This window comes from Leucoraja erinacea, chromosome 25 (assembly GCF_028641065.1).
Source record: "Leucoraja erinacea ecotype New England chromosome 25, Leri_hhj_1, whole genome shotgun sequence".
Taxonomy (NCBI): domain Eukaryota; kingdom Metazoa; phylum Chordata; class Chondrichthyes; order Rajiformes; family Rajidae; genus Leucoraja; species Leucoraja erinaceus.
The window spans coordinates 20020304-20046784 of record NC_073401.1 but is presented as its reverse complement, the minus strand read 5'-3'; the positions used below and the strand labels follow the sequence as shown (position 1 = coordinate 20046784).

General features: G+C 43.2%; 1 protein-coding gene across 3 annotated transcripts; it reads left to right on the top strand.

Annotated features, from left to right (window-relative positions):
* The first annotated feature begins 390 nt into the window (after positions 1-390).
* klhl22 (kelch-like family member 22) lies at positions 391-25641 on the top strand. 3 transcript variants are annotated; one of them, XM_055655949.1, is made up of 7 exons: positions 391-562; positions 6066-6339; positions 8186-8351; positions 16310-17028; positions 19136-19328; positions 22161-22394; positions 23212-25641. In XM_055655949.1, exons 2-7 carry the CDS (start codon positions 6137-6139, stop codon positions 23587-23589), a joined length of 1893 nt encoding a protein of 630 aa, XP_055511924.1. In that variant the 5' UTR covers positions 391-562; positions 6066-6136; the 3' UTR covers positions 23590-25641. The 3 variants fall into 3 exon arrangements, with proteins under 3 accessions (XP_055511924.1, XP_055511923.1, XP_055511925.1); XM_055655948.1 differs by having other exon boundaries at positions 392-568; positions 23212-25640; XM_055655950.1 differs by lacking the exon at positions 391-562 and adding an exon at positions 2926-3034.
* The last annotated feature ends 840 nt before the right edge of the window (positions 25642-26481 follow it).

The following is a 26481-nucleotide window of genomic DNA, read 5'->3' as shown; positions in this document are numbered from 1 at the left end:
TAAGAGGGAGTTAGATGTGGCACTTGTGGCTAAAGGGATCAGGAGGTATGGAGAGAAGGCAGGTACAGGATACCGAGTTGGATGATCAGCCATGATCATATTGAATGGCGGTGCAGGCTCGAAGGGCCGAATGGCCTACTCCTGCACCTATTTTCTATGTGATTGGGGAGGAGGGAGGAGTGAGTTGACAGGGTATTGGGTAGGAGGGGGCTGGGGGTAACTGGAGAGGGGGGGGGTTAGTGAGGTGATGTTAGAGGAGGGGACTGGGGTGATTGGATAGGAGGGGGTGGGTTAACGGGGTATTGGGGTGACTTTGGAGGAGGTTGGGGGTTAACCGGGGAGGCTGGAGGGGTGTTGAGGTGTTTGGGGACGAGGGGACGAGGGGCCGTTCCACCGGACGCGCTGTTGCCCCTCCGCGTGCCGTCCGCTACGTCACCCGCCGCCATTTCGTGCGCAGGGAGGGAAGGAAATGGCGGCGGGCGCGGTGCTCGAGCGGGAGGAGGCGCGGGCCTCGGGCCCAGCTGGCGAGGCCTGAGTCCAGGCCCAGCGCTGCTGTGACAAGGTGAAGGTAGGGGTTTCTAGATCAGAGCAGCGACTAGCAGTCTCCCCCCCCCCCCCCCCCACCTGCGGTTTTTACTAATTCTCAGCCGCACGCTCGCTGCGGCTGCAGGTGCCAATTCAGGGCATTGGTGGGGAAGCACGGACGTCAACAGACTCGTGTTGAAACAGAACCGGCGCCCCCACCTCACTCATCCCTTGACCCTTTCCCTTCCAGCCAGCTCTCCCACACAGCCCCTCCCACTCAGCACTGCGAGCCTGCCCCGAATCAGTTAAGGATCCCGACCCGAAACGTCTCTTCATTTCCCCCACAGGTGCTGCCTGACTCGTCGAGTTCCTCCAGCACTTTGTTTTTTTTTCTTAAGCTTAGCATCCTCGAGTCCCCCGAATCATCATAATCCTGCCCCAACAGTCCGCTTTATTACTCCACTTTCCCAAACATCTGGCTCCAACCTGGCCCCCAACATGAACATCCAATTCCCATCTGCACCCCGCTCCAGTTAACTCAATAGCCCAAGTATCTCACTCCAATTACACCATTCCGCACAAACATCCTCTTCCAATTACCATGTTCCAAACACTCCATCCCAATTACCCCAGCTCTCAAAACACCCGGTATTATATACCCAATTTCCCCCATGCACCCTACTGAATTACCGCATTTATAGACAAAAAAAAGCTGGAGTAACGCAGCGGGTCAGACAGCATCTCTGGAGAAAAGGAATAGGTGACGTCTCGACTCGAAACGCACCTATTCATTTTCTCCGGAGATGCTGCCTGACCTGCTGAGTTACTCCAGCTTTTTGTGTCTATGTTTGGTTTAAACCAGTTCCTTACCTCATACCTCACTCCCCAATGGTCTGCTAGCCCATTTCTATTACCCCACTTACCCTAAACACTCTGCGCAATTAGTTTGCAATCGCCCCATTCACCAAAACCACCAGCTCCATTTACCCCAGACACCCATCCAAGCACATTGGTTCCCCAAATTCCCCCATTCATACTACAAACATACCCCATGGCAATGTACATCAAATTCCCCCATTCCAATGACACCACTTCCACCAAATTCCCCATTCTAATTATTTAAATAGCTCATTCCATTACACCACTTCCCCATTCTATTTACTCCACTCAGAGAGTTGTGTGTACAGTCGTTAACATCATGCATACCAGCTTCCCATCCCAAAAGACAAACAGCCAATCTAATCAAGAAGCACTCACACCTTGCTCATTCGATCAGCCCCCTCTCCTGTCAGACAGAAGGTACTGAATATTGAAAGCATGCACCACCAAATTAAGGAAAAGCTTCTTCCCTGTTGCTTTCGGACTCTTGAATAGATAGATCTCTTATAAACTATGGTTATAAACTATGGTAATCCGATGGTTGTGGGCTTAATGTGTAAGAAGGGACTGCAGATTTAAACTGAAGATAGACACAAAAAGCTGGAGTCATTCAGCGGGACAGGCAACATCTCTGGAGAGAACGAATGGGTGACGCTTGTGGTCAAGACCCTTCTTGTGAGCTTTGTTCTCTTTCTATTATCTGCATTTTTTTCCTGTAACTAACACTACATTATGCATAGTTTAATTTTATTAATGTATGGATGTTCTACCTGGATAGCATGCCACATTTTTCACTCTCATGGTAAATGTGATAATAATAAACCAATACTAGTTCCTCACTCTCCCAATTATAGCACCGTCCCACATACCACCTTCCCCAATTACCCCATTCTATTTTCCCACTATTCCAATTACCTCATTGTAAGTATGCCACCCATAGGTAGCCAATTCTAAGTACAGCCTCACCCCCCCCCCCATATACCCCATTCTAAGAACAACCCCCCAAAGCATCCCACTCCCCCAAATACCCCACTTTAATCACCCCCACTCCCCAAATACCTCATTTCATTTACCTAACTCTCCCATTACATCACTTCCCCAAATATCCCTCCCAAAATTACCCTACCCCAAATAATCCACTTCCCAATTCACCAGTCCTCAATTACCCCGCTCTCAACTAATCCAGTAGTCATTTCAATCACCCCATGTCCAGTACTCCCACCATCCTTCCAGTTATCCACTCGGCTACTCCTTTTCAGGTTGAAATTGATCCTTGACGGGTTCTGGTGATTTCCCTTAAATTTCAATTCTTTGTGTTGCTCACCATATGTGAGCAAAGTGTTGATGCAAATTCTTTTGCGTTTCAAATTTCTCATCTTGTGCATTATCAAGACTGCTCATTTCTACTTTTATAATTGCTTCAGCCCCATAAATTGACCCTCTGGCATGATAAATTTTTGGCCATATATTGCCCCATAATGTCTTTGTTTGACTGTTGCTTTTGCTATCAGTGACCAGATTTATTTAATAGCATTTAGAAACAAGCAACAGCAGATGCTGATTTATAAAAGAAGACAAAGTGCTGGGATAAGTCAGTGAGTCAGGCAGCATCTCTGGAGAACATGAATAGGTAATGTTTCAGATCGGGACCCTTCTTCAGACTGATGTGCACTATTTGTGGATAAGCCCAGAGATCATAAAAGTGTTGTAAGGGAAAGAATAGTGAAAGCTAATAACTAGTAAATAGGGATGTGGAATGTGCTATAGGAAGGAACTGGAGCAACTCAGCATCTCTGGAGAAAAGGAATAGGTGACGTTTTGGGTCGAGATCAGACAGTCAGGGGAAAAGGAAACAAGGGATATATGAGAGAGTAACTATGATATATTTTGCATATTCATTTGTTCCATTTCTCTCTATATTTTTTATCTCCCTTTCCCCTGTCTCACAGTCTGACGAAGGGTATCTTCTTCTTAGATGATGCTTGACCTGCTGAGTTACTCCAGCTTTTTGTGTTTATTTGTGGATTGTGCTAATGTGGTGGCAGGGGTCCACAGCCAAAGCCTAAAAGTAAATTGTGGAATTCAGCAGTGAAGACACCCAAGTTTCAGGAACTTTATTGATCGCATTATTGCATGCAGCTATCGTTGTAACAGAAAATTGGATCTATTATCAACGAAGTTAGACGTGATCAATCATTTTATTCTGATTGTAACCTATAAGCTCCATTTTGTAATCAACACCTCGTTTTACTGTTAATCAAGTTTCTGTGTACTCTTGTCATCTGAGAATATAAAAAAAAGCTACAAAGTCACACTCGGGAGATCAGCTTTGACTAGTCTCCTGGTGCTCACCAGTTTTAATAAATTGTCTGTTACTTCGAACACCAACTCCGCGTGGCCTTTCCATTTTACTCCTGTAATTTAGGAAGTTTTTCTTTCATGGAATAATTATAATATATGCACAGCCACATAAAGTGTGTGATGCTGTAGCTCATTTACTTTTAATGAGATACACACATATGGTAAAGGGAATAAAAATAAATAGGAAGGATAGGAAGACAAGAAGTAATAGGTTTGTGCATAAAACATTTGGGCCAAATGGACTGTTTCTGTGGTGTAGTTACTCTGATCCTGACAGGGTTGTTTTATTTGGCTCGTTTGTATATTTTCTGCAATTTGGACATAAACGTGGCTGGGTTGGTTATTAAGTTTGCAGATGACACCAAGATTGCTGGGATTGTGGATTGTGAGGAGGGCAGTCAAAGTATACAGAAGTTTATAGATCAGCTGGAGAAATGCCAGGTGGAGTTTAATCCGTGCAAGTGTGAGGTGTTGCATTTTAGGAGGTCAGATGTAAGGGAAAATTATACAATTAATGGCATGACCCTTCACAACAATGATGACCAGAGGGATCTTGGGGTCTTAACCCCCTGAAAGTGGCATCACAAGTGGATCGAGTGGTAAAAGAGATATGTGGTATGCTTGCTTTCATAAGTCAGGACATTGAGTATAAGAATCAGGAAGTGGTGATGCAATTTTACAGGACTTTTGTTAGGCCGCATCTGGGGAATTGTGTGCAATTCTGGTCACCACGTTACGGGAAGGATGTGGGGAGTGTGGAAGGAGTGCAGAGGAAGTTTTCCAGAGTTAGGCACAAAATGCTGGAGTAACTCATCGGGACAGGCAGCATCTCTGGAGAGAAGGAATGGGTGACATTTCAGGTTGAGACCCTTTTTTCGGTTTTCCCCCAAGTTAGGCATCGATTATGGATTATCTATACCCAGGAGCATTAAAATGCCATTCCTGCCTTTTCCTCAAATGTGTTTCTTTGATTGCAATAACATCTTAATTTCAAGTGTTGATTGATGTTTTAAGTTTAAATGACTCTGAGGTTTGTTGCATTAAAGTAAATGCAGTTTATTTTTTGTAATCTCGGATACCATGTAGCTATGTGCAGGAAAATCCCAGTAGATAAGAAATTGTAATACTTAACCTGAGCAGTAATTATAATTGAAGATAGACACAATAAGCTAGAGTAACTCAGAGGGTCAGATGGCATCTCTGGAGAAACGGAATAGGTGACGTTTTGGGTTGAGACCCTTCTCTACAGTTATAGGCTCCCAGTAGAAATGGTGGAACCAATATCAAGTTAATTTGAACACCGATGGCAGTGAGTACATTAGCCAGGGATTCGACTTCTAATCACTCTGAGGTTACCCCCACTGAAAAATGTCTGTGTATTGAAACTTAGTGAAGATATTTCCAGTTGCCTTGAGTAGGTAATCAATAGAGACAGGCAATAGCAGCTTACAGGTTATAAAACTCATTAGGGAAGGAGAGGTCAATAACAAAATAAAATCTGAGATGATATTTTCCGTTCATGGTATGATGTTTAGCTATAAGTTGTATGATCGTCCCATGTTCATTTCTGTCATTACTGTGGTGATACAAGGAGGACAGTAGAGGGAGCTGATTTAATTAGGATATCCTCCGAATAATGAAGTTTTGGATCAGTTCGGCTCCTGTTCTTAAATTAGCAAAGAAATGTGTATGGATATTGGCTCAGAAAGCACAGTGAATAAAATGAGTTTAAGTTGGATTGTAAAATCTAAGCAAAGATCGAAGATAAGGAATTCTGCTTGATTAAATAGGTCCCTTGGTTTGTAAGATATCCGGTTCAGCTTGAGACACAGGCTGAAAATGATCATGTGTAAGAAGGAACTGCAGATGCAGTCTGAAGAAGGGACTCAACCTGAAACGTCACCCATTCCTTCTCTCCAGAGATGTTGCCTGTCCTGCAGAGTCACTACAGCTTTTTGTGTCTATCTTCTGAGAATGATCATTCTCAGTTGGCCAAGTATAAATTGTGATTTGTGGAAGTGATTCATATTTATACTTATTTCTGTGTGTAGAAATGTTTACAAACTCGAGCAGTAGATTGTATAGGCTCATAAAGTAAGAATATGATCCTATCATTGATTCAATAACCAGCCTACGCAGTTTCTCTCCATCCTAATAGTTTCCCTTAATATCTTGAAAACTGATGGAATCATGCTTTGACTTCAACTCAATAAACATAATAATATGAAATCAAAAGTGATTCTGGCCTTTACTTGTGCTTTTTAAGCTGAATGTTTTTGGCACCTTTTAATATTTTTCAGAGCAGTCAGTCTGGAAAGCCACCGGTCGGACAGGTTTTCTGGAAATCTGGGTGTCAACAACAACATTGACCATGGCAGAAGAGTGTGTGGGCAAACAGCAAAGTCAGAAAAAAGTGAGCCAGATCTATCAGAGTTCAGCACATTCCCAGTCATTGCTCGATGGACTAGTCGCACTCCGGAACAGTGCAAGTCTATTTGATGTTATACTGATCGTAGAGGGAAAGTCCATTGAAGCTCACCGCATACTTCTAGCAGCATCATGCGACTACTTTAGGTACTAGTGTTTGTGGGTGTGCATGCCTGTGTGACTTCAGCTTTTCACAGGTGTGATTGGGCATTGTGTTATGTGAGTGTTTTGATTTGAATGCCTATTTAGATGTCAATGGATGACTAATTGCATTTGATTTGTTAACTGATTAAACATTGCAGTAAAATCACCTGTATATTCTTCTCATTTCTTGGTGTATATCAAAGAATAAATGCCTGTTTCAAGTCTGCATGCCTGAAATTCTGGAGGAATTCAGATTTTTTGGTCAATCCGATTTTGCTTTGTCCTTCCATCACAACCCTGTCTTCTGTCAGTAAACCAGTTCCAAATTCATACAATCATCTAAATCTAGATTAGCCTACCATGAGCTCTTTATCAATTGCCCTACTAAAATCCATGTGGATAACATCCACCGTCATACCCTCATTGATCACCTTCACCTCCTCAAAAAAACATGATGAAGTTAGTAAGACACAACCTCACATTTACAAAGCCATGCTCACTGTTTATATCACCAATTTGGATGGTTCTTGGTTTCTTGGTCCTCCAAAATATTCCAAATGGAATTTAAACTGATGAGAATGTACAAGGCAGCTTAATAAATTTGCTGATGAAAGGGCATTGCTTTAAGGTGAGAGGGAGAAAGTTTTAAGGAGATGTGTGGGGCTAGATTTTATAGAGGGTGGTGGGTGCCTGGAATGCACTGCGCAAGGGGTAGTGAAGGCAGATGTTTAAGAGACTTTTGGATTTATACATAGATATGTAGGAAATGGAGGGACATGGATTATGTGGAGGTAGTTTAGAGTTGGTCTTGGCATCGTTCCACACAGACATTGTGGACTGAATAGCCAGTTCCTGTGCTTTGCAGTTCAATTACACTAAAGTGGTTGTTGTTGTAATTAGTGATGTTGGTTATCAAAAAATACAGTAGGATCTTGTTCATCTAGGTGAGTTGGATTGAGAATGGTTAACTCCATTAGCGTCACGGGACGATAGGATGGTCAAGAAGACTTTTGGTACCTTGGTATTTCCACCCATTAGAACATAGAACAGTCAAGCACAGGAACGGACCCCACGGCCCACAATGTTTGCATTGAACATGATGCCAAGTTAAACTGATCTCATCTGTCTGTACAAGGTCCACATCCCTCTATGTTCTATAAATCCTATATTCATCCTATCCAACTTTCCTCCCCACTCTTCTCTCCCCCTTCTTTCCTAATGTCCCTCCCAACTTTTTTATTTAAAAAAAAAACCTTCTTTCCCAACATCCTTGCCTTTCCACCTCCCTGAATTCCTAGTGTAGCTCTGCTTCTCTCTCAAATTCTTACTCTGTCACCTTCCACTTTCTAACCCATCCTCACCTCTCTTACCCCTCTTTTGAACCCCTATTTAGAACCCCGCTTGTGGACACTTTCTACATTATCTGGTTGACTTTGTGTATGCTTTGGAGCAAGCGTAAAAGACAAAAAGAATATTCTTCTGTTACCTGTAGATATGCTTAATTGTGTCCTTGTTCAGTGTACACACTCTCCCACGTTGCAGCTGTGACACCTCGGTGGTGGGTGTGGTATGTCAGGTGTGGTGATGCCATTTTCTTCATACTGAATTAAGGTCAATCTCATGTTTGAAGATAATCACAGAATGTGAGATATGCCAGACCATGGGGCTAGAAGTAGTGGTAGACTATATTTCTTCTGCTGCTGAAGGGTTATAGCTTTTCATGGATGATTTTCTGAATCCACTCCATTCACTATAGTTTTTATGTCATGGTAATTTTTCTATCTTAGATAAATCCCTGCCCAATAATATAAATGAGAGTGAACTCTGATCAGTATCTTCTTGTTTACAGAGGAATGTTTGCTGGTGGACTGCGGGAGATGCAGGAGAAGGAAATATTTTTGCATGACATATCCTATGCGGTCATGTGCAAAATTTTGGACTTTATTTACACTTCCAAAATGGAGTTGAATCTGGACAACGTGCAGGATGTGCTGGTGGCTGCTTGTCAGCTACAGGTAATGGACTAATATATTTCCCCCACAGGCTTGATTACAAACACTAATTGAGGGAGTAGTATGCCAACCAGGAATTACACAATTTAATATGATTACAAGTTCATGGGGTTTGGTCTCATGGGATGCATCAAAGTTTTCACGAGAATTGAGACAAATCAGAATATCCTATCACAAGGATTTCAGGATCTGCTGGATCTACAGATGTACTTCAAGTGGAAGGGCTTCATAGGACCCCTTTAACTGAATCAATTTTTGGTTGTGTCAAATCTGGTCCTGAATCAAAATATTTCCCACCAACTCTCACCAAATAACCTTGATTTTAGATGTAGTTCTATTTGATAATGGAGAATCACATCAGAGTTGACCCTTCCCCCCTCCTTGTGGTGCATTTACAGCATTAAGGTCTGAGTGGTACATTCCACCTCTTTGGCTGTGGGATATAGTAGTCATACAGCACGGAAACAGGCTTTTCGGCCCAACCTGCCCACGACCACCAACATGCCCCATATACATTAGTCGCACCTGCTTGCAGATATCCTTATAAACCTATTATATCCATGTACCTGTCCAAATGTGTTTCAAATGTTCTGATAGTACCTGCCACAACTAGGGCATTCGGCCTTTCGAGCCAGCACCGCCATTCATTGTGATCATGGCTGAACTTGTTCCATATACTTACCACTCTTTGTGTAAAATTCTGCCCCTCGGATTCCTATTAAATCTTCCTGCACCTCACCTTAAACCAATGTCCTCTGGTTCTTGATTCTCATACTCTGGGTAAAGGACTCTGCGCATTTACCTCTATAAGATAACCCCTCATCCTCTAGCCCTCCAAGGAAGTCCTAGCCTGATCAGGCCCTCGAGTGTTAGCGACATCTTCGTAAATCGTCTGTGCACCCTTTCCAGCTTAACATTTTTCCTATTTCACGGTGACTAAAACTGAGCACAATATCCAAATGTGGCCTCACCAATGTCTTGTACAACTGCAACATAATCTCCCAACTTCTATACTCAGTACTCTGACAGATGAAACCCAATGTGCCGAAAGCCTTGTTGACCTGTGAGGCCACAGTAGTTCTCTGGTAGATAAACAAGCTGGATAGTACATGTTACAGAACCTTTCATTAAGATGCAAATTACTTAATTAGAAAGATATCAATTCTGAAATGGACTGTCAGACATTTCACTCATGTAAAAACACTAAGGACTCTTGAATAGAAAGATACAAAAAGCTGGAGTAACTCAGCGGGTCAGACAGCATTTCAGGAGAAAGGGAATAGCTGATGTTTTCGGGTCGAGATCCTCCATGAGACTAAGAGTCGGGAAAGGGAAACGAGAGTTATAGATGTAGAGAGATATATAGTGCCCTCCATAATGTTTGGGACAGATCCATCATTTATTTATTTGCCTCTGTACTCCACAATTTGAGATTTGTAATAGAAAACATCACATGTGGTTAAAGTGCACTTTGTCAAATTTTATTAAAGGATATTTTTATACATTTTGGTTTCACCATGTAGAAATTGCAGCTGTGTTTATACATAGTCCCCCCCCATTTCAGGGCACCATAATGTTTGTGACACATGGCTTCACAGGCATTTGTAATTGCTCAAGTGTGTTTAATTGCCTCTTGAATGCAGGTATGTGAGCTTTCCGCACCTAGTCTTTCCTCCAGTCTTTCCATCACCTTTGGAAACTTTTATTACTGTTTATCAACATGAGGACCAAACTTGTGCCAATGAAAGTCAAATAAGCCATTATGAGACTAGAAACAATAATAAAACTGTTAGAGACATCAGCCAAACCTTAGGCTTACCAAAATCAACTGTTTAGAACATCATTAGTAAGAAAGAGAGCACAGGTGAGCTTAATAATCGCAAAGGACTGGTGGGCCAAGGAAGACCTCCACTGCTGATGACAGAAGAATTCTCTCTATAATAAAGAAAAATCCCCAAACACCTGTCTGACAGATCAGAAACACTCTTCATGAGTCAGATATGGATTTGTCAATGACCACTGTCCACAGAAGACTTAATGAACAGAAATACAGAGGCTACACTTCAAGATGCAAACCACTGGTTAGCTGCAAAAATTGGATGGCCAGGTTACAGTTTGCCATGAAGTATTTAAAGGAGCAACCACAGTTCTGGAAAAAGGTCTTGTGAACAGATGAGACGAAGATTAACTTATATCAGAGTTAAGACAAGAGCAAAGTTTGGAGGAGAGAAGGAACTGCCCAAGATCCAAAGCATACCACCTCATCTGTGAAACACGGATGCGGGGGTGTTATGGCCTGGGCATGAATGGCTGCTGCAGGTACTGGCTCACTTATCTTCATTGATGATACAACTGCTGATGGTAGTAGCATAATGAAGTCTGAAGTGTATAGACACATCCTATCTGCTCAAGTTCAAACAAATGCCTCAATACTCATTGGCCGGCGGTTCATTCTACAGCAACACAATGATCCCAAACATACTGCTAAAGTAACAAAGGAGTTTTTCAAAGCTAAAGAATGGTAAATTCTTGAGTGGCCAAGTCAATCACCTGATCTGAACCTGCCTTTTATACACTGAAAAGAAAACTGAAGGGGACTAGCCCCCAAAACAAGCATAAGTTAAAGATGGCTGCAATACAGGCCTGTCAGAGCATCACCAAAGAAGACACCCAGCAACTGGTGATGTCCATGAATCGCATACTTCAAGCAGTCATTGCATGCAAAGGATAAGCAACCAAATACTAAACATGACAACTTTCATTTACATGGCATTGCAAACATTATGGTGCCCTGAAATGGGTGGACTATATATAAACACTGCTGTAATTTCTACATGGTGAAACCAAAATGTATAAAAATGGCCTTTATTAAAATTTGACAATGTGCACTTTAACCACGTGATTTTTTTCTATTAGAAATCTCAAATTGTGGAGTACAGAGGCAAATAAATAAATGACGGATCTTTGTCCCAAACATTATGGAGGGCACTGTAAAACAAATTAATGAAAGATATGCAAAAAAGTAAAGATGACAAAGGACACAGGCTATTGTCAGCTGTGTGCTTGGTTAAAGGAATAGAAATTTGAGCTTCAGTGAGCAATTTTGCAGGCAGCTTCATTGGAGAGCTGGGGTACAGGATTAGATTTTGAGAAAGAGTTAGGACACTAAAAAGGTGGAGTGGTTGGCTTTTATGGGAGCATACAACTGCTGGAGGGATGGTTGAATAAGAAGTTGGAAGAATGATCTTGTGTGGGAGAGTTAGTCACAGGAGCAATATGCTTTAATAGAGATCTTTGGATACCAGAGACATGGATATGAAACGGAGAGTTAAGGTTCCAGTGCAAAAAATGACCATTGTGTCCTGTCCTTAGACTTGTAATCCTTTTTATCAAGATTCCTATATAATCAGCTGCCAGCTGAGTTTTAATTGAAGAACATTTTTTCTAATGTTTTTCTGCATTATTCATTTTCAGTCACTAGGTGGCATAAGGCTACTTTGTAAATCCATTCAAAAAGTAAAACACAAAGCGCTGGAGTAACTCAGCGGGTCTGGCAGAATCTGTGGAGGAATGGACAAGCGATGTTTCAGAGCAGAGTCCTTCTTCAAACTGATTGTAGTAGGGGTAAAAAGCTGGAAAATAAAGGTGCCTACCACAGTACCTTTCACTGCTTTGCTCATCCAGAACTATAAAAATATTCAAAGACTTGAACTCCAATGCCCTTTGAGAAAGAGTTTGAAAGACTCAGAGCTTCACCATTACCTGTAACCATTTAGATAATATACATCTGTAATTGTTTTACCAAAATGGGCAGTTTCATATTTTCCCACACTGGTCCATTTGCTAGATCATTGCCTGTTCCCTTTTAGCCTCCTCCCTCCTCTCTCTCTGTATCTGGAACAGCCTTCAAGTGGACAAATCTTCCAAATCTCTCCATTGCTGCTATTCTGGCTTCCTGTGCCCCTCTACTTCCTTCATTACACCTTTGGCAACTGTACTTTATGCTTACAAGGCACTAAACTCTGGAGTTCTCTCCTCAAACTTCTTTGACTTCCTTTATAAACATCTTTGCCTATCTGTCTGAAAGACACTCTCCCCCTCTGATTGAGGCTGACATAATTCATCTGATAACACTTCTTGAAGCACCCGACTGACCTTTTAACTACATTAAGTTTGCTATTTCAATGCAATTTTACTCATCTACTAATTAAAACCTGAAACCTTTGGACTTGGGTAATAGAATATCAGATAATATAACTATTAATCATCGAACTTGCTTTAAATCATTGCTTAAACCAGGAAAATGGTTAAAAAATGAATGTGAACTAGGTTTTCTTTGTCATTCTGTCATTTTTCATTTGTTACCTTGTCTATCTGGAGGCACTGACTCCTGCAGAAACTATGGTTCCACAGAAGCTTATGTCAGCCCTCAAAATCTCTTCCATGTGCTGTTGCTCTTGTGAGACAAATTATGAATAAGTTGTTAAATCAAAAGAGCCTGTTCCTGCTCTAATTCAATGCAATTCCCAACAGTCATCAAGGTGAGATAAATTATTGGAAGCAATCCAGAAACCTGGAGACTTCTGGAGAGATTTCATTCTCTCACTGGTGTAGTTGGGGAGTTCAAATTCAGGTAATTAACTCATCTGCATTGAGCATAATGGCTAGTTTTCACGGGGCGACTTGACGCAAGATGTAGCCAGAGTGGAGTGGTCGTGGTCTAGCACGATATCACACGATATAACGGGGGTAGAGTAAAGAGTTCCCACGGTACTCGGCAATTCTGTCATTTGTGCGAGTGACTTGTCCGTCTCCCGATCTTTCCCGTTAATCGTGAATGAACATCGTGGACTGTAGTGTAGTTAATCACGTGGCACAAATGATGTTACTTTGTTGTCACACACTATATTGGTTTTTTTCACCCGAGCTCTTTAATGAGCTGAAGAATAATCTATGTTTTTTTTAGACAAATGTTGTTTGGTGTGATGCACCTTCTCTCAATATGTGCAAGAAGTCGTCTTTTTATTTTGTCAAATATGAATAAAGACTGTGTCTCACATTGACCGTGATGATTGTGTTATTTTATGATCTACTGAGAGGTGAAACTTTCAGTCTGAAGAAGGCTCTCGACCCGAAACGCCACCCGTTCCTTCTCTCCAGAGATGCTGCCTGTCCCGCTGAGTTGCTCCAAGCAACTGGTGTCTATCTTCAAAAAGGACTGACCAGGACTGCCTCTCTCTCTCTCTCTCTGTCTCTCTCCCTCCCTCCCTCTCACACAGGCATGACTGGAGGAACTCCGCGGGCCAGGCAGCAATTACGGAGGGAAATGGACAGGCGACCCATTCTTCAGGCTGCCTTATGTCTCTCTCCCCCCCCCCCCCCCAACTCCCACCCACACACACGAATGCTGGAGAAACTCAGCGGGTGCAGCGGGGCCGAAACGTTGTCTATTTCCTTCGTTCCATAGATGCTGCTGCACCCGCGGAGTTTCTCCAGCATTCACGTGTGTGGGTGGGAGTTGGGGGGGGGAGAGAGACATAAGGCAGCCTGAAGAATGGGTCGCCTGTCCATTTCCCTCCGTAAATGCTGCCTGGCCCGCGGAGTTCCTCCATTCATGCCTGTGTGAGATGGGAGGGAGGGAGGGAGAGAGAGAGAGAGAGGCACACACAAGGTGGATGCGAAATCTCACCTGCCTGTTTCAGTGACAGACACCCACCGCCAGTAAATGAAGACACCCCCATCTGTCTCCCCCTCCTCTCCCTCGACTCCCCCACCTTTCCCTCCCAACTCCAGTCCCGTCCCGACCCCCTGGGAAACTGAAGGTTTCCCGCTGTAATTAAAGAGTTCCCACGGTAGACTGTAAAACTGGGACCCTGGTTCTGGACTCCCCCAACATCGGGAACATTCTTCCTCCATCTAGCCTGTCCAATCCTGTAGATACGATTAGACAGGTATCTAGTTATTTAATTCAATTAATGATTTCTATCGCCCAGCCTCTCATCTTTCAATCGGGTTCGGCCAGGAAGGAACTGCAGATGCTGGATTAAAACGAAGATAGACACAACATGTAGCTCAGCGGGACAAGCAGCATATCAGAAGGGTCTCGACCCGAAATGTCACCCATTCCTTCTCCCAAAAGATGCTGCCTGCCGTTGAGTTACTCATTCTCTTTAAACCGGCATCTGCTGTTCCTTCCGACACATACACAAGAAATAAGCAACTTTTCGGGCCGAAACATTGCCTATTTCCTTCGTTCCATAGATGCTGCTGCACCCGCTGAGTTTCTCCAGCATTTGTGTGTGTGGGTGGGAGTTGGGGGGGGGGGGTTAGAGAGATAAGGCAGCCTGAGGAAAGGCTCGCCTGTCAATTTCCCTCCGTAGATGCTGCCTGGCCCGCGGAGTTCCTCCAGTTAGAAACTGCTTTCAGACAAAAAGAGACACACTGACATTAATGAAATGCTTGTTAGCTAGTTTTATTAGATTTGTATGTAAATAGCAAACTGGCTGGATTCACTCTATCCAACTTCCGGGTTCACCGTTCGCAGGAGTTCCCACGGTAACCGCAAGAGTTACTACGGATATCGCACTGGCCACTACGTTCATAAAATGTTGCAATGCTCAACCACAAGTGTACAAGTCACACTTGGACAAATTCAAACATGTTTGAATTTTCTCCCGAGTACCCAAGTTACACGATTACCTGCCGTTAGCACCACGGTGGTCCACGAATGCCGTACTGTTATCGCACGAGGTTCCCACGATGTTAAACTCTGGTTACCTCTTGCGTCAAGTCGCCCCGTGAAAAGGGGGTTTAACACTACCACTGATGGATGTCCTTTAAGAGAAGAAAATCAGTTGTCTTCTCCAGTGACTTCAGAACTTCAACAGTGCTGGGCTACCTTCTCAGTAATGGAGTGTAGGATGGCAAAAAATGTTTGTCTGGACAATGCTACCCACATCCATTGAATTAATTTCCTGACAGCACAGTGATCTTGGAAACGTTCATGATATGTTTTCATAAACAGGCTACATAAATTCCAGCGGTTAAACATTACTTGCCAGTTTGTGGCACTGCAATTTTGTACATTTCATTTGGATTTTGTGTCTAATTAAATTTAATACTTCTATCGGTTCAGTGTCAAAAATGACCCCTGGCTCTGTAGTGAATGCTGAACAATATGTTGCAAAATTGCATCATTTTATTCTACATTAAAACTGCAAATTTGTCCATTGTCAAAATAAAGTAAACAATCTGTTTAAATGGCAACTTTCAATGCTCCAGGATAGTCCAAAGTGTTTTTGAAATGCAGTTATTGTTGATTTGGTATCACTTCAGATCTTGTCCAACACAGTCCTTTTCAAGTATATATCTTGTTCCCAGGGTCAGACCATACATTTATAATCTTGTTGTTCCCTTTCCATAAATAAGTGATATCGGGAATGTTCATTCAGCGTAAGCATACATGATCACATTCCAACAGCTACCTTGTTTCACTGATCATGTCCCAGGAGGATTATGGTAAGCCAATTCTATAATGGCACATTGGCACAGTGAGAGCTGTTGTCCCACAGCTCAACAATCTGGGTTCAATCCTGGCCTTAGGTGCTGAGTGTGCAGTTTGTACATTTTCCCCTGTGAGTGAGTACTTCCTCCAACATCCTGTAGTGCGGGGGTTGATTGTTTAATTGGCCACTAAATTACCCCTAAAGTGGAGGTGATAGAATCTGAATGGTGGGGGGAGGTGGAGCAGTTGATAAAAATATGAGGATAATAAAAAATGAGATTGTGCAGAATTAGAGTAAATGAATACTTGATGGTCGGTGAAGTCTCGGTGGGCTTAAGGGACTGCGTACATGCTGCCTGACTTTCATCTTCATGTCTGTTGCCAAATTGAGACACATTTCTTAGTGGAACCGGTTTGTGCATGATTTTGAATGCTAACACCTGTTTACTTGATCCAGATTCCAGAGGTGATTGATTTCTGCTGTGACTTCCTCGTTTCCTGGATTGATGACGAGAACATTCTTGAGCTGTACAGGTTGGCTGAGCACTACAATCTAACACAGTTGAATGACAGAATCGACTTCTACATCCTGGAAAACTTTCTGAGTTTCAGCAAAACGGAGACCTACCGTCGATTGCCCCTGGCCAAAGTGCAGAGCCTGCTGAGCAGTGACAAACTGCATGCAAACTCTGAGAAAGATGTCTATGAAGCTGCCTTGCTATACCACTACACGCAGGAGGAGATCGAGAGAGACCGGGTTTCCTTGCATGACCCACCAAAGCTGCTGGAGATGGTCCGTTTTGCGCTGATTGAGCAGCAGACATTTCAGAAACTGTACAATCGACTGAGCCCTTGTCCTCTCAAGGAGGTTCTAGCAGATGCCCTGGCCTATCACCAGAATGAGATCCTCCAACCCGTCCTTCAGACACCACAGACACAGTTGAGATCAGAATTCAAATGCGTGGTGGGATTTGGAGGGATGTATTCTCCCCAGGATGAAGACTTGAGTGATGAAGTCAAGTTTCTGAGCCCATTAAGCCAGGAATGGCGAACGTTAACCCAGGCACAGATGCCAAAGATGTCAAACCAGGGCATTGCTGTTTTAAATAATTTTGCTTATCTTGTGGGAGGGGACAACAACACTGCAGGATATAGAGCAGAGGTGAACTGCTGGAGGTATGACATCAATTCTATTTCTATTGTACACCAGAGAATACATTTTAGTGAATAGCTTGTATATTCTAACATTGTAATCATTCACCAGTTATCAACCTGCTTCTCCATTCCTCCTCCTTTTCTTCCAACATCCCTCTTTTAACAGGTTTTCTGTAATGACAACAGCAGCCCAGTTGCACGCACCTATTCACAATCTGAGTTCATCTGCCTTGCCCGTCAGACTTCTCTCGTGATGAGATTAAATTATTTTATCTTGGCATTATGTTCGTCAGTCATTGTGGGCCGTAGGGCTTGTTCCTGTGCTGTACTGTTTTATCTTCTGTACACCACTGATCACAGGCCTTTTTTCCCCCCTGCAAAATAAACCTCCACTTTCAATTTCTGACTTTTTTGCACCAAGCCAATTCTGTATCCAATTGATTAGCTCATCCAGGATCTCATATGATCTAACTTTCCAGGCCACAGGGGAAATGGAGAATACAGGGTGAGAGATAAGGAAGAAAGAGAAGTGAAATGTAAAACCGGAGGTAGAGGTAAAGGTGGAAGGGGACAGGGGAGGGTCGCTGTCTGACACACTGAGTTCCCCCAACTGCTCTCTTTTTTTGCTAGATTCAGGCATCTGCAGTCTTTTGCTTCTACTCTTTTGCTCTTATTATAGTGTTTTTTTTAAGGTTCTTTACTTTATCTGCCAAGGATATATTTTGCCACCTGTGTGCCCTTCAGATTTCCTTCTTAAATGTACTCCTACATCCCTTATACTCCTCTAGGGATAGCTTGATCCAGGCTGCCCACATGACATATGTCTCCTTTACCTGACCAGATGCTCAATGCCCCTTGTCAACCAGATTTCACTAATCTTGCTAGCCAACATGTTGGCCTTGACATCTCCTTTTTTCACTTTAAAAAGCTTCCCATTTGCTGACGTCCCTTTAACTGCAAACAGCCTCTCCAAATCGACATTTAGCCTTGCCCAACTTTAGGGCTTTGATGTGTGGACCAGTCCTATTTTTTTTAGAATTATGGTCATTGGTCCTAAAGCGCTCCCACGCTGACACTTCAACCACTTGCCCAGCCTAATTTCCTGAGAGGAGGTTAAATGCTGACCTCTCACTTAGTAGGGCCACGTGCATATTGCTTGAGAAAACTTTGCTGGACACACATAACAAATTCTGCTCCATCTAATCCCTTAGGACTTTGGCAGTCGCAGTCAATAATATGGAAGGTTGGCTCGTATACTATTACAGTACTGTGGAGTACAGTGCTTCTGCCACTGATCTCTCAGTCCCACTGTATTACAGGCTGTGGAGTACATTGACCCTGTTCCCAATCTCCTGGTTACATTGTATTATGGGCAGTGGGGTACAGTGACCCTACCCGAGTCTCCCAGTTACTGTGATCCAATACGTGATCGCACATTCACGCTGTATTACAGGGTGTGGAGTCCAATAATCCTGCTCCCGATCTCCCTGTCCTGCTTTACTATGAGATATGGTGCTATGTTAACCTGCTCCCAGTTCTTCCACTTTAATGGAGTGCAATACAGTAAACCTGCTCTCTTAGTCTAGCTACATTACCTGCTGTGGAGTATAGTCACCTTGTTGTCAGCTCACCCAGTTCTGCTTCATCACTGTCAGTACCATTGTCCTTTTCACAGCTCTTTCAGTTGTGGTGTTTGTCAGGATGTGGTAAGTATCACCATAATGATGCTCTGTTTTGTATCTTCTCTTGTTCATAAGCTTTGTGTCTTCCTCCTCAAACATGAGTTAATCTGGCTTTTAAAAGAATTTGCTGTTGTTTTTAACATTACAATGAGGATGAATGCTGTCTTATAATATGTATGTTTACGATCAATAAGGTGATATACTGGTAAATATTTCAATTATCTCATCTGTTTAGTTTTTATTATTCCTAAATTAATATTGCTTCGTCTCTTCTTTAAAGACTTTTCAATGTACATTCTTGGTTTTGGCCTTGAACAAGCTACATTTCAATGCATGTGATGTTTACCTAGAAGCATTTGAGCTGCTGTGACTCTGTGTTATGAGTTGAGTACTGTGGTAAAACTTCACAGTAGTGAGAATTTTTTTGGCTTAACTCTCGTTTTAAGGTACGATCCCCGGCACAACAGGTGGATGAGAATCCAGTCGATGCAACAGCCACACGCTGACCATTGTGTGTGTGTAGTGGGCGAGTATCTCTATGCAATAGGAGGTCGAGACTACCACCAGGAATTAAATGCAGTGGAGCGCTATGATCCCCGGTTAAATTCTTGGGAATATATGGAACCACTGAAAAAAGAGGTATGCACAAATTTATACTGTCAGAGATATGTAGCTGTGGACATGTTTAGTATTCCTGTTTTGGTATTGTACTCTGTGGAGAGCAGGCCTTAATGGATTAGTTTAGTTTAGAGATACAGAGTATGCCACCCAGCCTGCACCGACCAATGATCATCCATACACAAGTTCGATCCTACACACTGGGGAAAATTTGCAAAGCCAAATAACCTACCCGCACATCTTTAGGATGTGGACAGAAACCTGGGCACCCAGAGAACGTACAAATTCCGTTCAGGCAGCATCCGTAGTCAGGATCGAACCCAGGTCTCTGGCACCATAAGGCAGCAACTCTACCAATGCTCCACTGTGCCACCTTATTCCTCATAGACATGCAGAAGTGAAATTTCTCATCAAGTCGAGTTTGTTGTCACATCCACAAGTAAGATGAAGTACAGGTACAATTAAAATCTTGCAGCAACATCACAGGCACATAAACTCAGACAACATACAAATACATGAATTTTTCAGAATCTACACACAAATTCTACAGGATAGTGAAAAGAAAAATACTGAAAAATAAGATGTTACTGCAAAAAATATTCAGAAAAGAAGTAAATGCTAGAACTAGTGGTGATCAATAGTGTTCCATTTTCGAGGCAGGATTAGGGTTGTGCAGGCCAATTCAAGAATCTGATGGTTGTGCGAAAGTAACAGTTCCTGAACTGGTGGTGTTGGACTTCAGGCTTCTGTACCCCTCCCTACCGGTAGCAGCTAGAAGAGGGCTTGGCCTGGATGGCTGTAAGTGTTGGAGGGGAGTATAGGGACAGTGCTGGCCTGGGGACAATCAGCGTCTTCAGGTCTGCCTTGACTTTCAGTTGTGAGAAACCTTGGGCAAACATTCATTCCCTGGGCAAGGTCCTAGCGAGGACAAAAGGATAAAGTTGTCTAATTAATTGTCATATGCACGAGCACTGTGTGGTACAGATACAATGAAAATTTGCTTGCTGCAGCATCACGGACACGTGGGCTGAGAGAACACAAATGATTCTGCAAGACAGAAAAGAAAAAGACTGCAAAAATATATATTAATGCAAAACACAATTAGAAAGCAAGTCCATAATAGTGCAAAAGGTGGTCTGTAGTTTAACATTATTGCAGTCAAGTTGTGCAGGTTGGCTTAAGAACCTGATGGTTGTAGGAATGTAGCTGTTCCTAAACCTGGTGGTGTGGTCTTGAAGCTTCTGTACCCCCTGCCCAAAGGTAGCAATAAGAAGATAATATGGTGGAGAATCTTCATGTGAAGCCACCTTCTTGATGTAGGTGGAGGGGAACTGCAAGGCTTTCCAGGCTCAGTACCCTCTCTATAGTTCTTAATTATAGCTCAATAGTACTTCCAATACCTTAATTTTGTGCCTGACTAGGTCTGTCCTCGTCACAAAATGCAGCATGTTCCCAGTTCGGCTAATTACTGCCCAATTACTGTCTATCATCAGCAAAGTGTTGGAAGCCGTCTTTGAGAGGTCTTACTTACTGACTCTCAAATAATCACAAATTTTCTGGAAGTCACAGCTCCTCACTTAAACTGTCTTGTCCCAGGACGCTGAGACTCAAAGCCAGGGATTAAATAGATCTGTCAGCTGTAGTTTGAATTTCACAACCTATTCTGAACCATACTACAGTTAGAGCTGAAGGTTACCGTCTCCCTCAACATCTTAGCCTCTTTTTTTCCAGTCACATTTTGTAGTTGCATATGGATATTCTCTCCTGAATGATATTTTCTCCTTAACTCATCTCCATCATTAGTCAGCCCAGGAAAGTAGGTTTCTGAATGTTTGGCAAGTGATAGAATGCACTTATTTGGCACTTACCCAGCAGCAAATGATCCTTATGGTAAACATTGAAGTGGTTCACATGACTGCTGTGCTCCTACAATATTTCTCAGCTGCTAGATGCTTCATTTGTATTCCCCTCTGTGCATTCTAGTTCAGTTCATTCTAAGAACCATAAGATGCATTCCAGGTCATGAAATGTTCTTTCTTGCAAGCACGTCCCTTTGTGCTTATTCTTCCCCAATGATGGAACTGCCCCGCAACAGCAAGTTGAATGGAGTTTCCTTACCACGAGCATGGTAGCGGATCAGGAACTTGTCCCCTCACCACCCAATTAGAGGTGGTCAGTAAATGTCACCCTCCGAGAGACACTCTGCATCCATGAGTAATGATGAATAAAGTGAAACACAAATCCCCTGACTGATACCTTTCACCTAGAACACAGGAGACAGATAAGAACTGAAACAAGTCATTAGGATGACTAAAAAGGGCCATGGCAAGTGTTCTTGGCAAATTAGGCTAAGCAGAATCCCAGGGCATTTTATGCACATTGGGCACAAGTTGGTAGTTAGGGAAAGGTCAAAGATAAAGTAGGTAATATGGCAGGATAAAGGTTTAATCTTGAAAAGTGTGAGATGTTGCATTTTGGGAGGTCAAATGTCGGGGCAAATATACAGTAAATGGCAAGAGCCCTGTGAGCATTGATTTCCAGAAGGATCTTATTGTGCAAGTCCATCTACAATGATAACTTAAGTGGAAAGGGTGGTTAAATAAAAGCATATGGTATGCTTGCCTTCATCAGTCAGGGCATTGTGTACAAGTCAGGAGGTCATGTGGTAGCTGTGAAAAAATGTGGTTAGGTCTCATTTGAGGTATTGTGTGCACTTCTGGTTGCCACACTTTGTGAGATGCATATTTGGGACAAGATGGTATGAATGATCCAGATACAAGTTTAGCAAACAAAGTTATTTTGTTTGACCAGGTTCATGTTGCAAATAATCTGCACTGTTCTTTGCTCATTTAGGTATATGCCCATGCTGGAGCAGTGCATGCAGGGAATATATATGTCGCCTGTGGGAGAAGTGGCAGAAGTTACTTGAAGGAGCTGCATTGTTTCCACCCAGAGACAAACCACTGGGAACAAAAGGCTGATGCCTCAGTAGAACGAGCCTGGCATGGAATGGCTGCAGTCCAAGGCCACCTTTACCTCCTGGGTGGCAGCAATAATGCTAATGGTTACAGACAGGATGTGATGCAGGTGAGCTCTGTGCAAGGAGAGAATAGGAAGAGGGGTCTTCCCGCTTTGGACAGACAGTCTGTGGGGAAGAGTTGATGTCTGGGATTTATCCATGTCACCGGAAAGGATAGTTTCAAACTGCCCCGCTAATAATAAATCGCAGCTTTTCCATGCGGGTAGTTATGCCTTTTCTGCATCTTCTACTATATCGGCCACTCCTTCAACTCCAAGGCCCATTCTCTGAAACTCCTTCCATCCCTAACCTGTCTCTTTCCTCTGTGTTTAAAACATATTCTTCTCGCCAAAAAAACACTGAAAGTGCTGGAGTAACTTGGCAGGTCAGGCAGCATCTCTGGAAGACATGGTTAGGCAATGTTTCGTGTTGGACCCTTCTAGATCTACAATGTTTCCTGAAGTGGTTGGAGTTTCAGACTTCAAGGAGCTCAGTTCCAGACTTCAAGGAGCTCAGTTCCAGTGAAGACTGACCCAAACCATCACCTATCCATTTTCTCCAGAGATGTTGCCTGACCTGCTGAGTTACTCCAGCAATGTGTGTTTCTTTTTTGGTAAAGCTCCAAACTTGGCACCTCCCCCAACACGACACATTTTATTGATTAATGGTGACTATTTAAATGTAGTCTACCCAAGCTGCATTCAGTGATGACCTACTGCAACCCACTAACCAGGGCAGTATACTGCCTGGCTCAGCACGGATCCCCAGGACCAGCAATGTAAGCGTACGTGTAGTTAAGAGCATCTAATGCCGTGCTGATGACCTGTAGCATGCATAATTTGTGCTCACTGAACCGACCTGTCATAATGTTTCTCCTTTGTGTAGGTTTCCTGTTATAACATTGAGCGGGACCAGTGGTCGACGGTGACTGAAATGCCCTTTGGGCACGGAGAGCCAGGTATCGCCACCTTGGACAACAAAATATACATCTTGGGTGGGAGGTCACATGACCGCTACACCCGCACAGACTACGTCCACATATACAATGTGACGGAAGGTTGCTGGGAGGAAGCCCCAGACATTGAAGGTGCCAACTCTGGCATGTCCTGCTGCGTCCTTACTATCCCAAGAAGGCTAGTAGAGGACTGTACAAATCCTCTGCCACGAAAGCCAGCTCAGCGAGCCTGCCGCCGTCGTGCCTACATGCTTCCTGAAATGGTGGGGCTTTCCGATTTTGAGGAGCTCAGTTCCAGCGAAGACTGAACCCGTTAGGAAGGTCCATTGTCCCTATGGAGATTCACTGTCTCCATCTGCTTTCCCCTCTCGTTCTTAACTCTGCTCCTGAAGGGTCTGGGTTGTCATCACTTGCTGAGTAGACCTGCCTGCTGAAGGAGGTTGATATGCAAGGGAACATGTGTCATTCTCCCCGCCTCACCCCCACCTGTGGATGTGGCCATTTCTCAGGGCAAGTCTATTCAGCAAGTGTTGACAGAATGCAGGAACACAGGGACACCACTCCCTCTGAATCTGCTTCAGTCAGCATGCTGATTTACACATACTGTAGCACAAAACCCAAATCTTTGCTCCACGTCCCAAGTCCTCTCCTTTTCTCAGCTTTGTTTTTCTCCCCAGTACAAAAGCCCAACTAACTCTCTCCATGTTGACCTTGGCACAGCACTTGCACTTTTACCTGAGTGATCAGCTGGTGGGTCCAAGTCCCACTCCAGAGTTGAACACAGTACAAAAAGAATGTACACTGAGGTGCCACTTGTCCAGTTAGATCAAGACTTGGCATGTATGACATTCAACCAACAGATGGATGGGAATGAGCTATGGCTGCTTTCAAGTACAGGAGGATTCCTCCCTGTACAATAGCCCACCCTTTGGTGTGCTGAACCTATACTGTGTGCAGCAATAATTTCCATTCTGACACCAGGCAAGCATCAGCCACTTTGAGGTGAAGTTGTGCATGGAAGTGTCTGAGCCAGTTTCTGAGATCATTGATCACTGGCAGTTTGTGGTGTTTGTGCACAAAAATCGTGCTACAAGTCCAATCTCTCGGCAGTGATTTGGTTATCACAGCTGGGAGCTTGCTTCAGTTTCTGCTCAGCACCCTTTAACTACAGCGTCTCTCGCTGGCTGTACAGTGGTTTGGAGATTTTGTTACTTATATACATGCAGGTTTTTTTTAATTTAATCGATTTATTTTTTATACGACTCCTCAGAGAAAGGTTGCACTTTACACAATGTGCCATCATCCAGTTTGTTTTCCAATGAATTTGCAATGATGAGCCTGGTGATGTGTACTTGGCTGTGTTTCATAATCCACTTCCCCTAAAAATGAAAGAGCATTCTAATTAACCTTGATGCTGATTTTCGAAGTTTCTAACTTAGTTACTGTCACTTGCATCCTCCCCCCATCTCTTCCGGTGGCTCAGCATCTGTTTGCCTTGAATCTGTGAAGTGCCTTGGGATGTGCTTTCATGGTCAAGGTGCCATATAAATGCATGTAAATGCCAACATGTGTTACATTATACTCTTAATTTATTGACCTGTAAATTGCTTGTGATCAATGAGTGCACTATTTATGCTAAATTCATTTTCAAAATTTGTACTATCCTTAAACCCCATGGTACATTTGGTATAAATCTTCAGCATCTCTTTGCAAACGCATCAGTTTTCCTGCATCTTTCAAGAGTGGTATAAATTTAATGCCCACCTCACTTAACTGCTGCAAACCAACGCTGTGAAGTAACGAGCAAGTTAATAGCCAGTCATGACGTTTGACTGACTTATGCTAAGTGATTAGTTGCATTAACTTTCAAGACATTTACTAAATTTCCTGATGCAGTCTCAACTGGAATCACAGACAGTTCCTTCCTCTCATGGATGCTGCTGGTCTGACCTGCTGAGTTCCTCCAGCAGATTGCTCGGTTCTCCAGATTTCATCTGCAGTCCCCAGTGTCCGCTAAAATTCCAACTGGCTGGCTGATTGAGGGAAAGAACAATGTCAATGAGGAAAGCTTGTCGGATCCTGGGAGGAGTGACCCAGGCCTGTGTATGTTTCTGAAATGTTGCACGTTATTCACTTGGAAAGAGCTTGTTAAAATGTATCAAGCCATGAGATCTTGAAGATAACTGAAGGAAATTCATTATGGAATCATGAAGCTATTGCCGAAATGAGGCCATTCAGTGAACTTTACTCTCCCTTCAACAGAGTGCAAAAGTTTCATGTAATGAAAAACTGCACTCGTATTAATTTAAGTGTAACGTTTTTGCTGCATGAAATACACCAATAAACAAAACTTTGTATGTTTAAATATTTTCAATCTTGTCTTGCTCTTTGCGATTCTTAAGCTGACTGGGGAAAGTGGTGTGTTCCAAAGACGCTTAAACTGCAAAAGTGGTGTGGATGGGATTTGGGTGTTGGCGGGAACCCATCCATCAGCAGCTCAGGGCTCCACTCAGGAGACATCAAGATCTCAACTCATTACACTGAAACCAGACCTCCGTCGTGCTGCCAGGTTAGACTGCATGATGCCCCGCCTCCTCTCACGTGACCAAAGCACGTGCAGTCTCTATCACTGGCCACTTATTAGTTTTTGCTACTTTGCTATGTTCTGATTGTCTGACACTTTACTTGTATCACAACAGGAAATGATTAAATTGGCTATAAATATGTTAGGAAGTCCAGAAATGATAATATATAAATTTAGGTGCATAACATACTGCAGAATATCTGAAGTGACAGTATGTTTGATGTATATTCAGAGGGCCAGAAACACGTGTGTGTTCAGAAGACCAGAAACATGTCTAAGTATGCCACGGTACACTTGTACACCGCGTGCACTGCAACCTAACAGGGATGCACAATGGCATAGCTGACGGAGCTAAGATCTCAGCCAGAGATCTAGGTTCAAACCTAACCTCAGTTGGTCTGTGTGGAGTTCGTATGTTCTCCGAGACAATAGACAATATGTGCAGGAGTAGGCCATTCAATATGATCATGGCTGATCATCCCCAATCAGTACCCCGTTCCTGCCTTCTCCCCATGTCCTCCGACTCCGCTATTTTTAAGAGCCCTATCTAGCTCTCTCTTGAAAGCATCCAGAGAACCTGCCTCCACCGCCCTCTTGAGGCAGAGAATTCCACAGA